The sequence below is a fragment of the Lynx rufus genome, unplaced genomic scaffold (genome assembly GCF_022079265.1).
Source record: "Lynx rufus isolate CCGP_SWC_20201006 ecotype Redwood Valley unplaced genomic scaffold, mLynRuf1.p SCAF_9, whole genome shotgun sequence".
Taxonomy (NCBI): domain Eukaryota; kingdom Metazoa; phylum Chordata; class Mammalia; order Carnivora; family Felidae; genus Lynx; species Lynx rufus.
Window position 1 is genome coordinate 12,410,795 of NW_025814897.1, and position 12,632 is coordinate 12,423,426.

A 12,632-nucleotide genomic window follows, 5' to 3' on the forward strand; every position below is an offset into this window, starting at 1 on the left:
GTGTGGAAAAGAGAAATAAATTATTGAGTCCACTATGGGATGAGGCTGCCTTCAAATATTAGGGTCCCATGTTCTTATGTCTGTCCTCCTTTTTTACATGGTGTGGATTTGTGATTTTGGAGCGTCTGCTTTTGGGATGCTAATCTTTAAGACCACCAATGTAATGATATTGTACACAAAACCTAATAAGCTACTAAGTCTCCTTACATTATAGCGCCAATCACCTAAAATGGGTCTTTCTTGTTATAAAGTAAATTGCTACGAAAACTTAAGTTTCAAAAATGTCCACACATAATTTTAACTACACATCGTTTTAAAATTAAGGTCATAAATTTTCAGAATATAAGTTCTTAAATCTAAATAGCATTTTCTAATTTGGAATTTCTAAGAAAACTGAACAGTGTTCCGGGGAACTTTGAAAACACAAGTGTTCTGTGAAAGTTTAAAGAAATAATAATACTTTAGAATGATGATAAAAAGCCCAATTGGTAAAAGTTTCTGTACTTCAACTGATTCTACTTTCTATGAATCAAGGTAAAAACTGAGGGGGCGGGGGGAGGAAGAAATGTAGACTCTCTCTTATAAGGTAGGCTACAAATGAATAAAAAGCTACAGCGAAACAATGTGACTCATCAGGCAATGCAGTTATAATATATACACATTGTGCACAATAAAAATCTTTGTAAGTATACAATCTGTGCACACGATTTTGTTTCCATATGCCCGAGCAGGTGGGGGGTTGGCTGAACGTGGCATCCAGCACGCTACAGTATCCTTACAGCTCTGATGAGGCAACAAAGTTTCTCTCTCACAAAACCAGCTCACCGGGTACGAATTACTATGCGATGGACCACAAGCTCCGTAATTAGTGTCAATATGGCTTTCAGAAAAAAAAAAAAATGTGGAGGGTATAATTCGAGGCTGAGATCAATGTTTGCGACAACATTGCACTCTGCACAACGAATTTGCTACTGTATAGCAAAGCTTTAAGGGATTCCTGCAATTTGACACTACAAGGTGGAAAGGTCCTGTTGGTGACCATCTTTGCTCCTGGAAATGATGGAAACTGTAGCTATGCCCAGAGGAGATAAAAGATACTTTGATCAAAACCAAAGCAGATTTCAGACCAGGCAGAGCCGTTTTTAGTTCATTTTAATTTGCTGCAGATTCGTTATAAAAGGACAAGATTTAAACTTGGAGGGACTTGTAAGAGTGGAGCAGGACGTCTTCATTAGCATTGATACACCACAGCTGAACTGAAACACGGACTACCTCCCTTCACAAGGAATAAGGAGCGACCCTTTGCCAAGGAAGTCTTATTGAACACCTAATATATGCTAAGTGATCACTGATACAAGATCTCAAGGATTTCTAAAGGATTTGACAGTGGAATTGGCCTTCTGGCCTAAAAATAGCACACCGCCCTGCTGCATTACGTCAACGAGAAAAATACCCTGCGTGGAGGGGCAGGTAAGTAACAAGGTTGGGGGTGGGAGGGGGAGAGGCAAAAAGAGGAAAGATCTGTTTGAAAAAGTATATGTATACATGTATAAATAGATAACCTTATCTCCCTTGACCAAACAAAGTAAGAGACTTCTTTCTCAACCAGGCGGTTCGCAACTAATCCAAACTCAGGAAATAACTCTGTGAAACGAATAAACTTAGTTCTGAAAAACATGCGCGTCCAGTAACATCCGAAAACACGTGGCGGGGGTGGGGAAAGCGGTCGGAACACCAGGCGAGACTCCAAATACCATCATCCCATTCGGCAGCTAAGCCGGGCTGCTCACGGCGAGCCGGCGCACTGGATGCTGGGACTTGTGGTTTTCGCTCCTGCGCCTCCCCGCGGGTTTGCGACGTTTAGCGACCATCGCGCCTGCGCCAGCGCCGGCTGAGAGGTTGGGGCCGTGGCGGCTCGTGCCGGGTGATGCTAGGCGGCTCCCTGGGCTCCAGGCTGTTGCGAGGTGTGGGTGGGAGTCGCGGGCAGTTCGGGGCGCGGGGTGTCCGCGAAGGTGGCGCAGCCATGGCGGCAGGGGAGAGCATGGCTCAGCGGATGGTTTGGGTGGACCTGGAGGTGAGTGCGGTCGGCGGGGCGGGGGAGGGGGGGGTGAGGGGAGGCGAGTGGGGTTCGGCGCGGAGACCGAGTAGCTGAGCCTGTCCGCGGACGGCGGCGGGTCTCTGGGTCTCAGGTGTGGCAGGTGAGCGCCGCCGGGCTGCGGGCTGCGCGGGGCAGGTCGGCAGGCTGGACTCCTGCGGGTGTTGGGGACCGTGGTGGACTTGTGGGGTGTCTTTTCAAAAGGGAAGAGTCATCCATATGGCTGACCCATATCGCGCCTCCTCCCCCCGCCCCAACCCCCGAACTCCGCTCGGGTGTGACCTCCCTGACGCTTTGGTCCTTCTGGGCTTAGGGTCACCGGGGTGGGGGGTTGGGGCAGCGGCTGTGCCAGCCTCCACACTCCCCTTCCGCAGCCTTATGGGACCCTAGGTTGTTCGAGCTGGACGGGACTCCGGAGATGACTCAGCCTTACCTCTCATTCCATAAAGGAGAAAACTGAGGCCGAGAGAGAGAGTTCGTCCCATTCAAGGTCATGCTGTTAGGGTCTCACTTGGGACTAGAACCTACTTTTGATCCCTTTAGGTTTTCCAAACCCATGCCGAGGACTCCCCCCTCCGCTGAATCTGAGTTTTCTTATATATGAAATGGGGGGGGGGGCGGGAGGAGTGGTGGTTAATAACCGTGCTTTCTCCATTAGACTGTGGTCAAGATCAAGTGGTGTAATTAATGTGAAAACTTTGTAAGCTGCAGAGATGTAGCGATGTTAGTTGCCTAACTCTTGACCAAATTGAATGGTGTCAGCCCTCAATTTTGCTGACTTTTCATCTGTCCTACAGTAGAACTGGGGTGCCTCACATAAAGTAGGCCCTTGGTAAATATTTATTGAATAAATGACTCATGTTTAGTGCCTGGAGGGCTTGCCCGGGAAGCATCATTGTCTCTTTTATCCTGGCTATGGGAGATGAATGGACTATGTTTGGGGGGATTCCAGTTAAATAAAATTGGGTGAAATAGAGAGTTGGTTCTGTGTGTGTTACATATTTACTTTTGATTGCAGATGACAGGATTGGACATTGAGAAGGACCAGATTATTGAGATGGCGTGTCTGATAACTGACTCTGATCTCAACATTTTGGCTGAAGTAGGTGATGCCGTGTAATACAGTCATACTATTTGCAGTGTATTGGAAATCTAAATCGTTGTTTCCCCATCTCTTTATGTGGAAAATAGGAAACCTGAGGCCCATATATAGGTTAAGTTCCAAAGTAATATGCTAGGTCATGGTAGGGTTGGTTGTAGAACCGAAGTAGTCTCTCACAACCTATTTAGTTTTCAATATTCCATGCACCAAATGGCAAAGGGAATTGCTCTCGTTTACTGAGACCCTACTGTGCACCACACACATTTCTAACTGCTTTACGTGTACGTACTCTCAGTCCTCACAGCGACTGCGAGGTAGGAGATTACCCTCATTTTCTAGAGGAGGATGTTTTGGCAGGGATCTTGGGTAATTTGCCCAAGGCCACCTGGCTTGTTATTGGGGGGAGCCAGGAGTTTCACCCAGGCATTTGAAGTAAAGAACTTGTAACCAACCAGACAACCAGCTGTTGTCTCATCAGGATTAGTGCCTCATGCCAAACTGTCATCTTTGTATCACCACCTTAATTTTAACTTGAGTCTGTATGTCCACTCTCGGCCTTCTCCACTAGGATGTGTGGTTACCTAGATCTATATTCAGATTTTAGAATTTGGTGATGCAGAATCGGCATATTCTCCTATTGATATATTGGGCATGATTCACATGCTGCTTTTAACCGAAACATTAAGCAAAACAACACACCTGTTGCCCTTTGGCCCCTTGTGAAGCATTTGAGAAGTGTGGGAGAGAGCTTCTGATTGGTAGACGGTGAAATCCTGCTCTTGAATTGGTCCCTGGTCTCATACTGTCAGCAGTTTCAGAGGTAGTAAGAAACTCCAGGAACACAGTAGGGATGCTTGTGGAAAAGGCGGTTCTGTTAAAGTCAGTTCCCGGAGGGTGGTAGTGATGTGCTACTGACATTGGATACATTTCATAAATCTCCAGTAAGAACTCTACTTATCTTGGTAGGTAGAGACGGGAGAAGGCATTTATAGATGAATTACTACTTTAGTGGAGTACCAGGCACACATCCTGGAGTACCTCTTGATACATCAGCTGGAGGAGAATCATGAGACTTTGTATTTCTCATCATAACAACTAGCTCTTTTTTTTTTTTTTTTAACTTTATCTAAATACAGTTCTGTGTTTTGGGTTTGTTTTTTTTTTTTGTTTTTTTTTTTTTGTCACTTGGAATTTACTGCAAATGAATAGTGAAGCGAAGTGTCTTTATTTTGTCAGCCCTCCTTACCCTTGGCTGAAGAAGAGTTTTTCCCTTAGTCTGTTGATATAATGTGAAATACTGACAGTTTAATGGACCAGTTAGTTAATATGTACCCTGGAGGAAATTTGGGTCTGTATTCACACAGCTGCAGATGACCGTGGCATTTGTAAATAGACTCAGTCAGATGAGGATAAGAATGTTAAAAAAAAAAAAAAAAAATGCTTATGGACTGTTGGCATTTAAGTGTCATTTCTGTGGAAAATACATTTTATTTTTGTATATGAGTCTGAGGAAAAAGTTTTATGCTGGTAGAGGAAAAAACATCCTACCCTGAAAATTTTTCTGTAGATAGTTCAGGGTTCTGAGCCGGGACCTAGAATAAGTTATAGAGCCTTAGATTAATAGTTTGCTTTTCCCATCAGAGTTTGTTAGAATTGCTTTTTTGTTTGTTTAATGCTTGTTTTTTTTTTTTTTAAACAATAGGAGGATTTTGTGTGTGTGTGTGTGTGTGTGTGTGTGTGTTGTGTGTATGTGTTTTAATATATGTAATCAGTGAATTTTTTGCTTCTTGGAGATTGCCTTTACCAGTTTTCTTGTTTGGCTGAAAGTCCTTGTTAGTTGTAAGATGTCTAATAGTCAAATTCTAGCCTTTTCTCTCAGTGATTACAAACTATTTTTACCACTGTAATTGTAATAATACCTTGGATTCATAGAGTACTTTTCTTCCAAAAAGCTTCAGAAACTTTGATATCTATAATTTCTTTTATCCTGTTAAGCAGCCCTTTGAGGGAAGGGGGGCGGTTTGTTATCTCCATTGTACAGAGAAACGACGCCCAAAATGACCTGTTTTAATGCCACAAGTGAGGCTTCTGTTTCTGCTGGGACTGTGTCTGAGACACTCAGAAGTTGAATGTTCTGTTAAATGGAGAGGCGAATTAGAGGGCCACGTGTTTTTTTTTTCCCCCAGATGTTACCAGTTACCCTTTTACTTTTTGATATAAAAATATCATTAAAATTCAACAGTGTAACTTTATCTAAAGTGTATGTCTAGTCAGCTGTTAGTTTTTTGCCCCGTTCTGCTGCTGCCTCCTACTTCCCAAACTCTGTGTATTTTCTTGATACTTTGTATGCATATACAAATGTGTGTATTTTTATTTATTTGTTTTTATCCAGCGTAAATGAAATCACATGCACATACTTGCTGTTGCACAATTTGCTTCTTTCACTTGGCAATATAGACACTTTCCAAGTTGAACTCCTGATTAAAGGTTGGCAAGCTTTGCTAAAAAAGACTGAATAGTAAATATTTTAGGCTCAGAGTGCCACATACCTGTCACATGTTTGTTTGTTGTACAACTCTTCGCGATGTAAAAATCATTCTTAGCTCACTGGTTAAAAAAAAAAAAAAGAAAAGAAAAGAGCCAAAGGTCAGGGCTGGGTTTGCTGACCTTTGATAGGCAACTACTGTCTTCTTATTAGGCATTTCACTCATCTGAGGCATGCATGTGTGTGTATGTGCGTTTGTGTGTGCGTGCGCACGCGTGTGTGCATTCCTTTTCGCCATCGTACACAGTGCTGGCATGAATGAGGACCACTTAACAGAGATAACAAAGGGCCCTCATCTCTTTCTCTGCTAGCTGTGTGTTTAATCCTCACAAAGTGAGGTTAGACTTTACCTCAGACACCAAGGTTGTCCCTGTTGATTCTGGATGACTAATGGCTTTTCCCATCCACAGGGTCCTAACCTGATTATAAAACAGCCAGATGAGTTACTGGACAGCATGTCAGATTGGTGTAAGGAGCATCATGGGAAGGTAACATTACCAAATAACAGGAGTGCTGCTTTGGGGATCAGTAACGAGCGTGTTGCTCCCACATCTGAATCCTATACCATTGTTGGATGGGATTGTAAAAAGGGTTAGAGGAAGATTGCTTGGCAAGCCTGGGAGACCACTTGCTTGTTTACCTGTCATCTTTGGGACCTGTCGAGATCATCTTCTCCTGAATGTTCTCTCTTTTCCTCTCCTGCATTCAGTCTGTCGCGAACGCATTGCGGATTGTCAAGTATTGCTCAAGTCAGTCTTTTGGATAAGGTTAGACGTCAACTCTCAGAAAAGGGGGAATGCTGCTCTCCTGTTCATAGTTGTTTCTTCCCAGAGCTTATATCCTCGGACTCTGAGCACCGTCTTTTCTGACTGTGTGGAAATGCTATTAACAATCAGGAACATAGCCTTTTGGGCCTGGATTCTTTAAGAAAAAAAAAAAAATCAGTGCAAGGATGGCAGTTTCACTTTGAACTTGAGCTTTACGAATAGTCCATCTGTGGTTATATTTGCCCATTTTAGAAGTGAAGTTTCATTTCTGGATGCCTTTGAAAACTGACTTGATGTGTTTCTGGTGGGGGCTGGGGATTCTCTCTTGCAGTCTGGTCTAACCAAGGCAGTGAAGGAGAGTACAATGACATTGCAACAGGCAGAGTATGAATTTCTGTCCTTTGTACGACAGCAGACTCCTCCGGGGCTCTGTCCGCTTGCAGGTAAAATCCGATCCTATGTATATCTCGTAGATAGTCTTCCATTGTGGTAGTTCAAGAGACCGCAGTTCCAGAAAGATCCACTAAGACCATCATGCCTTCTACTTACCCTGATTTAGAGTATACATCTTAATTTTGTGTTCTGTTTTCCTTGTGTACGTTATAACATGAGTATTGGAAAAATACCCTGAAACCCAGTGTGAGATCGAGGGTACATGGACTTAATAAAATTTTCCCTCCTATTTTTACTATGGGAAATTTCATATGTGCAGAAAAGTGGGATTTATAATGGTTAACCTTGTGCCATGTATGTTTTGGACATTTGAAAGTAAATTGCAGGCATTCTGAAACCTCATTTCTCAATACTTCATTAAGCATTTCCTTTTTTTTTTTTTTTTTAACATGAAATTGATTGTCACATTGGTTTCCGTACAACACCCAGTGCTCATCCCAACAGGTGCCCTCCTCAATGCCCATCACCCACTTTCCCCTCCCTCCCATCCCCCATCAACTCTCAGTTTATTCTCAGTTAAGTATTTCCTAAGAATAGGGATGTTTTCTTCGGTAGCCACAATGTCATTATCACATTTAAGGTAATTAAAAATAATTCAGTAACATCATTTGATATCTAGTCCACGTGGAAACGTCTAATTGTTTTTGAACCAGTACTCAATCAAGACTCATGCACAAGTTTACCTGTTTCTCCCCGCCCACCCTTCCCCCCTCATCCCCCACCCCGTGTGACATTGACTTTTTAAAGAGACCAGGCCAGTTCTAGGTTTTGAAAGCACTGCCATTGTCAGAGGACAGTTAATGGTCTGTGGAGATGCTTTTGTATTTGTATATGTGAATTGATGTGATAGCTTATGCTTTACTTGAATTTCATTAAAAAGTTCTGACATTAAGTACTAGAGCATAGGTTGTATATGTAATCTCCCTCTAGCTAGTGTCGTTGGTGTCTATTTTAAAGTACGTATTTAAAATTTAGTGTTTTTAATATAAATTACTGTATGGAAACATGAATATGGATATGATTTGTTAAAATTGGAATGTGAATAAAGGTTTATTTACTTAATGTGATTCAGTTAAGTTTTTAGTGTTAGTAGTGTGGATTTCATGACACGGGAGAAAATTTGCACATCTGGTATGATCCGAAAAAGTAACGAATAGATGTGTGTGTTAAGTATGTGGAGTGGTAGATTTATCCTTTTTTTCTGGAGAGAGCCATTAATAAATTTACCTTGAGCCTGACTAAGTACTCAGAAATCTGCCCTTGTAACCTAATCACATGCCCTCAAACCTGATTTAGAGATTTTGAGATGCTTTTAGGAATTGTTTAAATTAAAAAAAAAAAAAAATCCTTTCCATTTCAAAAATAGTTAATGAGTTTTTATATCCTGTTGTATATTGCTAGAAATACACAGATGCGGTATGCTTGGTGTCTTTCTAGGAAATTCAGTTCATGCAGATAAGAAGTTTCTTGACAAATACATGCCCCAGTTCATGAAACATCTTCATTATAGAATAATTGATGTGAGCACTGTTAAAGAACTGTGCAGGTAAGGGCTATATTTAGGATCCATTGAATTGCCCCATTTAGCATGTTTTAATTGAGAATTTGTGGAAAGTAATTGAAGAGAACTCTAGAACTTGAGGGTGCCAGGTGGGTGTGCAACATTGTCCCTCGCTCGCTGGGACAGTTCCTTCATTGATTCTGGACTGGTAAGAATTGCGAGGAATGATGCCAGAAATCTTCTGTATAAATTTCGTTAGTTGAGAAAACGTGTTGAGCACCCATCCTGTGCCACGTGTTGGCCTGTGTGCTGGGAACATACAGATGAAAAGCCTTTAAATAGCTTAGAATCTAGTGGGGTGACAGATGTGTAAAGCACACACCCTCCAAATAAACTCTTTGATGACTCCTGTCGTGGAAATGTGCATAGAGAATATTGAGGGCCCAAGGGGGAAGGAGCCCTGAAATGTACCGGACTGAGGAATGGGAAGTCGGGGAAAGCTTTGCATAGGAAATAAGTTTTAAGTTGATATTTAAAGAAGAGTGGACGTTTTCTAGGCATCTAGGTGAGGTGGGAAGATTCTTTAGAATGGGCACAAGTATGAAGAAATAGAGGCACAGGAAGATACGGGCAAAATATAGTTGAGGCTTTACAAACAGTTCACTAATGCTGGAGGGCAAAGCATGATGTTTGGCAAAGGTGGGAGGTGAGGCCATTTGCAAAGGGCTTGTATGCCTTGCTGAGATGGTTAACATTGTAAGGGATGGGTTCCTTTAAAAAAGTTCAAGTAGAGAAATGAGTGATAACAATTAGATCATTCTGATTAGAAGGTGGCAAGAAAAGAGGGAGATCAGAAAGGAGGCTTTTCCCTCATCTTGGAGAGAGGAGAATGAGCAAGGGAAATGGCATTTGGGTGGCAGAGAAGGGTACGGAGATAAAATACCTGAGAACATCCCTTGGCGAACAAAGGAGTGGGGGAAAGAAGAGCGGTAAAGCAATTCTAGTGTTTCTGGTTTGGGCAGTTAGGCAGTTGATGGAACTGTTCAAAGATAAAGGGGAAGATAGGGAAAGCCGATTTGGTGGATGGGAGAAGGGAGGCCTTGAGGATAAGCGTGGTTTTATATATGTTGATTAGAAGTGTGATGTCCAGCAGGTGGTTGGCTATCCATGACCAACTGGGGGAGGGCTGAGATGGTGTGAATCTAGAAATCTTACACATTGACGAGCTTGCCTAAAGAGAATATCTAGGGTGAAGCGTGGGTGGAAGAGAGCGTCCCAGGCAAGGAGGCAACTTGATAGTTGACCCAAATGCCTTTTTCCATGTTGATAAATTGCTTGAAGGAGGTAATTATCCAGTATATTTGAGACAGTTTCCTTTGAGAGTTCCGTTTTTGCTGTGTATAGACGCTGGTATCCAGAAGAATATGAATTTGCACCAAAGAAGGCTGCTTCTCACAGGTAAGTTTGGGTCCTTCCAAGAGCTTGGCTGTCTGACAAGCACATAAGTCTCGAACTCCTGACTGCCTACAATAATGTCTGTTCTCTGCTCTTGTTTTCTTGGGGGAAAAATAAAGGTCCACCAGCATAAAGACAACTTTCTTTTGCTAAGATGATCTGGAGGTCTGTTCAGGATTCTGTTATTCCATTCTGAGATATGTAGCATCGTATGTCTTTATTGCAGTTTTAAAACTTTTAGATAGCTTAGTGTGTAGGTATGATGAAACAGTCTATAATCTTTCTAGTAATGAGCAATATTAATATTCCTCCCAGCAAGAGCATGAACTTGTAGCCATTTGAAATTCATTACAACACTTTGTGGACAGTTGTATTAACATAGCCTAACTTTGATACTTTTTAGTTTTTCAGATCCTTTCTTTTATGTCTATAGAGTTAGGCCCCGGAACCAAAGAAATTTGAAGATCTTGTTTGTCTAGTGTCCTGTACTTACTGGCTCTTTAAAAAAGTTTTTTTTTTTGTTGTTGTTGTTTGTTTTTTTTAATTTTGTCATCATTCAGGAGGAACATAAAATTTTGACGGGGGATTTAGCAGGCAGCTTCTAAGGGCAGCACTTGGTTCATTCCTTTATGGAGTCCCCACCATGTGCCACGCCCAGTTTTAGGCAAACAGACAAATCCCTGCTCTAGAGAGTGTGGCGTTCTAGTGTTTTTTGGGGGGTAGGGATTAAATGGGCTACAGCACAATAATACATAATACAGGTTTAGAATACCTTATCTGAAACAGGGTTTGATGTCTTTCAGATTTCAGATTTTTCAAGCTTTACAAAGGTAATAGTGTATCTGTAGGGGTTACGATTATATAACATGCTTAACAAGGTCAGAGGAAGCATCCCCTGATCAAACACATTGATGTTTCTGCAGTGAAACATAGGGATATTCACACCAAATAGCCTAACTACTGAGTATGAATAGTTTTGTATCAAGATTAATCAGGTTTTGCCACATAGTGAGTCATAAAAGTACTTTGGGTTTTAAGATCTTTTATGGACTTAAGTGTTGTGGATAAGATGTTGTATACCTTGATTTAGTCAGAGGCTTTATTTTTGATGGTTTCAGCTGTCCACTGGATATCCAAGACCTGGGAAGAAAGCAGAACTGTTAGGTTAGCCACAATAACCGCCGTGAAACTCCTGCTCTAACGTTTGTGCAGTTTATTCTCTAGAAGAGGCCCTTGGCTTATCATTCAGGGCTTACTGATTGACCCGCACACTGTTCTAATAATCTCGGTTACCCGATTTCTCAGGCTACGACAGACGAGAAACAGCATGTTGGAGGAGAAGAGAGGCTGTTAGATGGAGTCAGGCTGCCACTGGTTATAGCACAAATCTCCACCAGAGAGAGAAGTAGATCTTTTATGGTTAGGTGCTGTCTGGTGATCGATGTGCATTATGACTGAGTCACGAGTTATGTTTGAGCATGCCAGTATATATTTGGTGTAGGGATGTCATTAAGTATTGCACAGTGTTTCCCAGACTTTGTTCCATGAGCTGTTAATGAGTGTTCCACAAATGTGACCGATTCAGTTTTAGAAACACTGTGTATGTAGTACAGCCTCCCTTTGGAAATTCGCGGCACACATGGGTACATGAAATGCTTTGCAAAGAAGTTCAGACAAGGAATACTTGACCTAGATTTTCAACTAAACTTACTTGACCCCAGAGTTCTTTTTTCCCCATGGAACCCCCCACCATTTTCTAGGACAGTTTGGGAGACTTTATCATCGGATATATTTTAGAAAAATATTTTTAAGCAAACTTATTTTTTATTAGATGAAGCCCTTAAATTTGCTTTATTGAAATGTTCCTCTTCTTAATGATATCAGATAGTGGCATTTACAGTAATACCTGTTCTTAAGTTCTTTAGTCCATTGCTCATAACCTCCGTGGACATTTCAGTTCAGCGTGATGTGTTTGCTTGTAGGGCACTGGATGACATTAGCGAAAGCATCAAAGAGCTTCAGTTTTACCGCAATAACATCTTCAAGAAGAAAACAGATGAGAAGAAGAGGAAAATTATAGAAAATGGGGAAAATGAGAAGACCGTGAGTTGATGCCAGTTCTCACACTGCCAGCACGTAGTTCTCTGGAAAAGCAGCTGCTGGCGGTTTTGTTTCATTTTGTTTTCTGTTCCTGCTGATTGCTTGGTACAGCGCCTTCTTTCAGTTACCTTGCGTCTCCAGATTATCCAAACAGACAGCACCTGAAATCTTACTTTTCCCCTAACACTCTGTTTTCATTTATGACACAGCAGCTCCTTTGTAAGTACCGGGTCATGTCCATCCCTTGGTACATATCTGCATTTGCTTTTAGACCATTTCTTTTGTTTAAAATAATAATAATAAGAAGAAGAATAATAAAGCTAGTTCTATTGAAATGCAAACCTTTTTGTACCATCTATTCTTTCATAGTTTGATTACTGGAAAATGGTGGCGTTTTCTAAGTGGTATGGCTAATGTTTCAATTCTCGTAATGACATTAGGGATGGATTAACTCTCTTATGTTAAACAGGAAGTGAACTTGTTCTGTCTTGCTTCATACATCAAGACTAGAGTAACTGGAGATAGATCCAGAGAAGCAAATTTCATTGTTACAGTTACCAAACTAACAGAGTTCTGCAATAGCTACTTGTAACTGCGTCCGAGAAATTCAAGTC

At 41.6% G+C, this 12,632-nt stretch overlaps 1 protein-coding gene across 1 annotated transcript; it reads left to right on the forward strand.

Annotated features, from left to right (window-relative positions):
- Positions 1-1,893: 1,893 nt before the first annotated feature.
- Positions 1,894-12,359, forward strand: REXO2 (RNA exonuclease 2). Its single transcript, XM_047071312.1, has 7 exons — positions 1,894-2,074; positions 3,114-3,197; positions 6,153-6,230; positions 6,841-6,952; positions 8,400-8,508; positions 9,868-9,921; positions 11,901-12,359. The coding sequence occupies exons 1-7, from the start codon at positions 1,928-1,930 to the stop codon at positions 12,028-12,030; spliced, it is 714 nt and encodes a 237-aa protein (XP_046927268.1). The 5' UTR covers positions 1,894-1,927; the 3' UTR covers positions 12,031-12,359.
- The last annotated feature ends 273 nt before the right edge of the window (positions 12,360-12,632 follow it).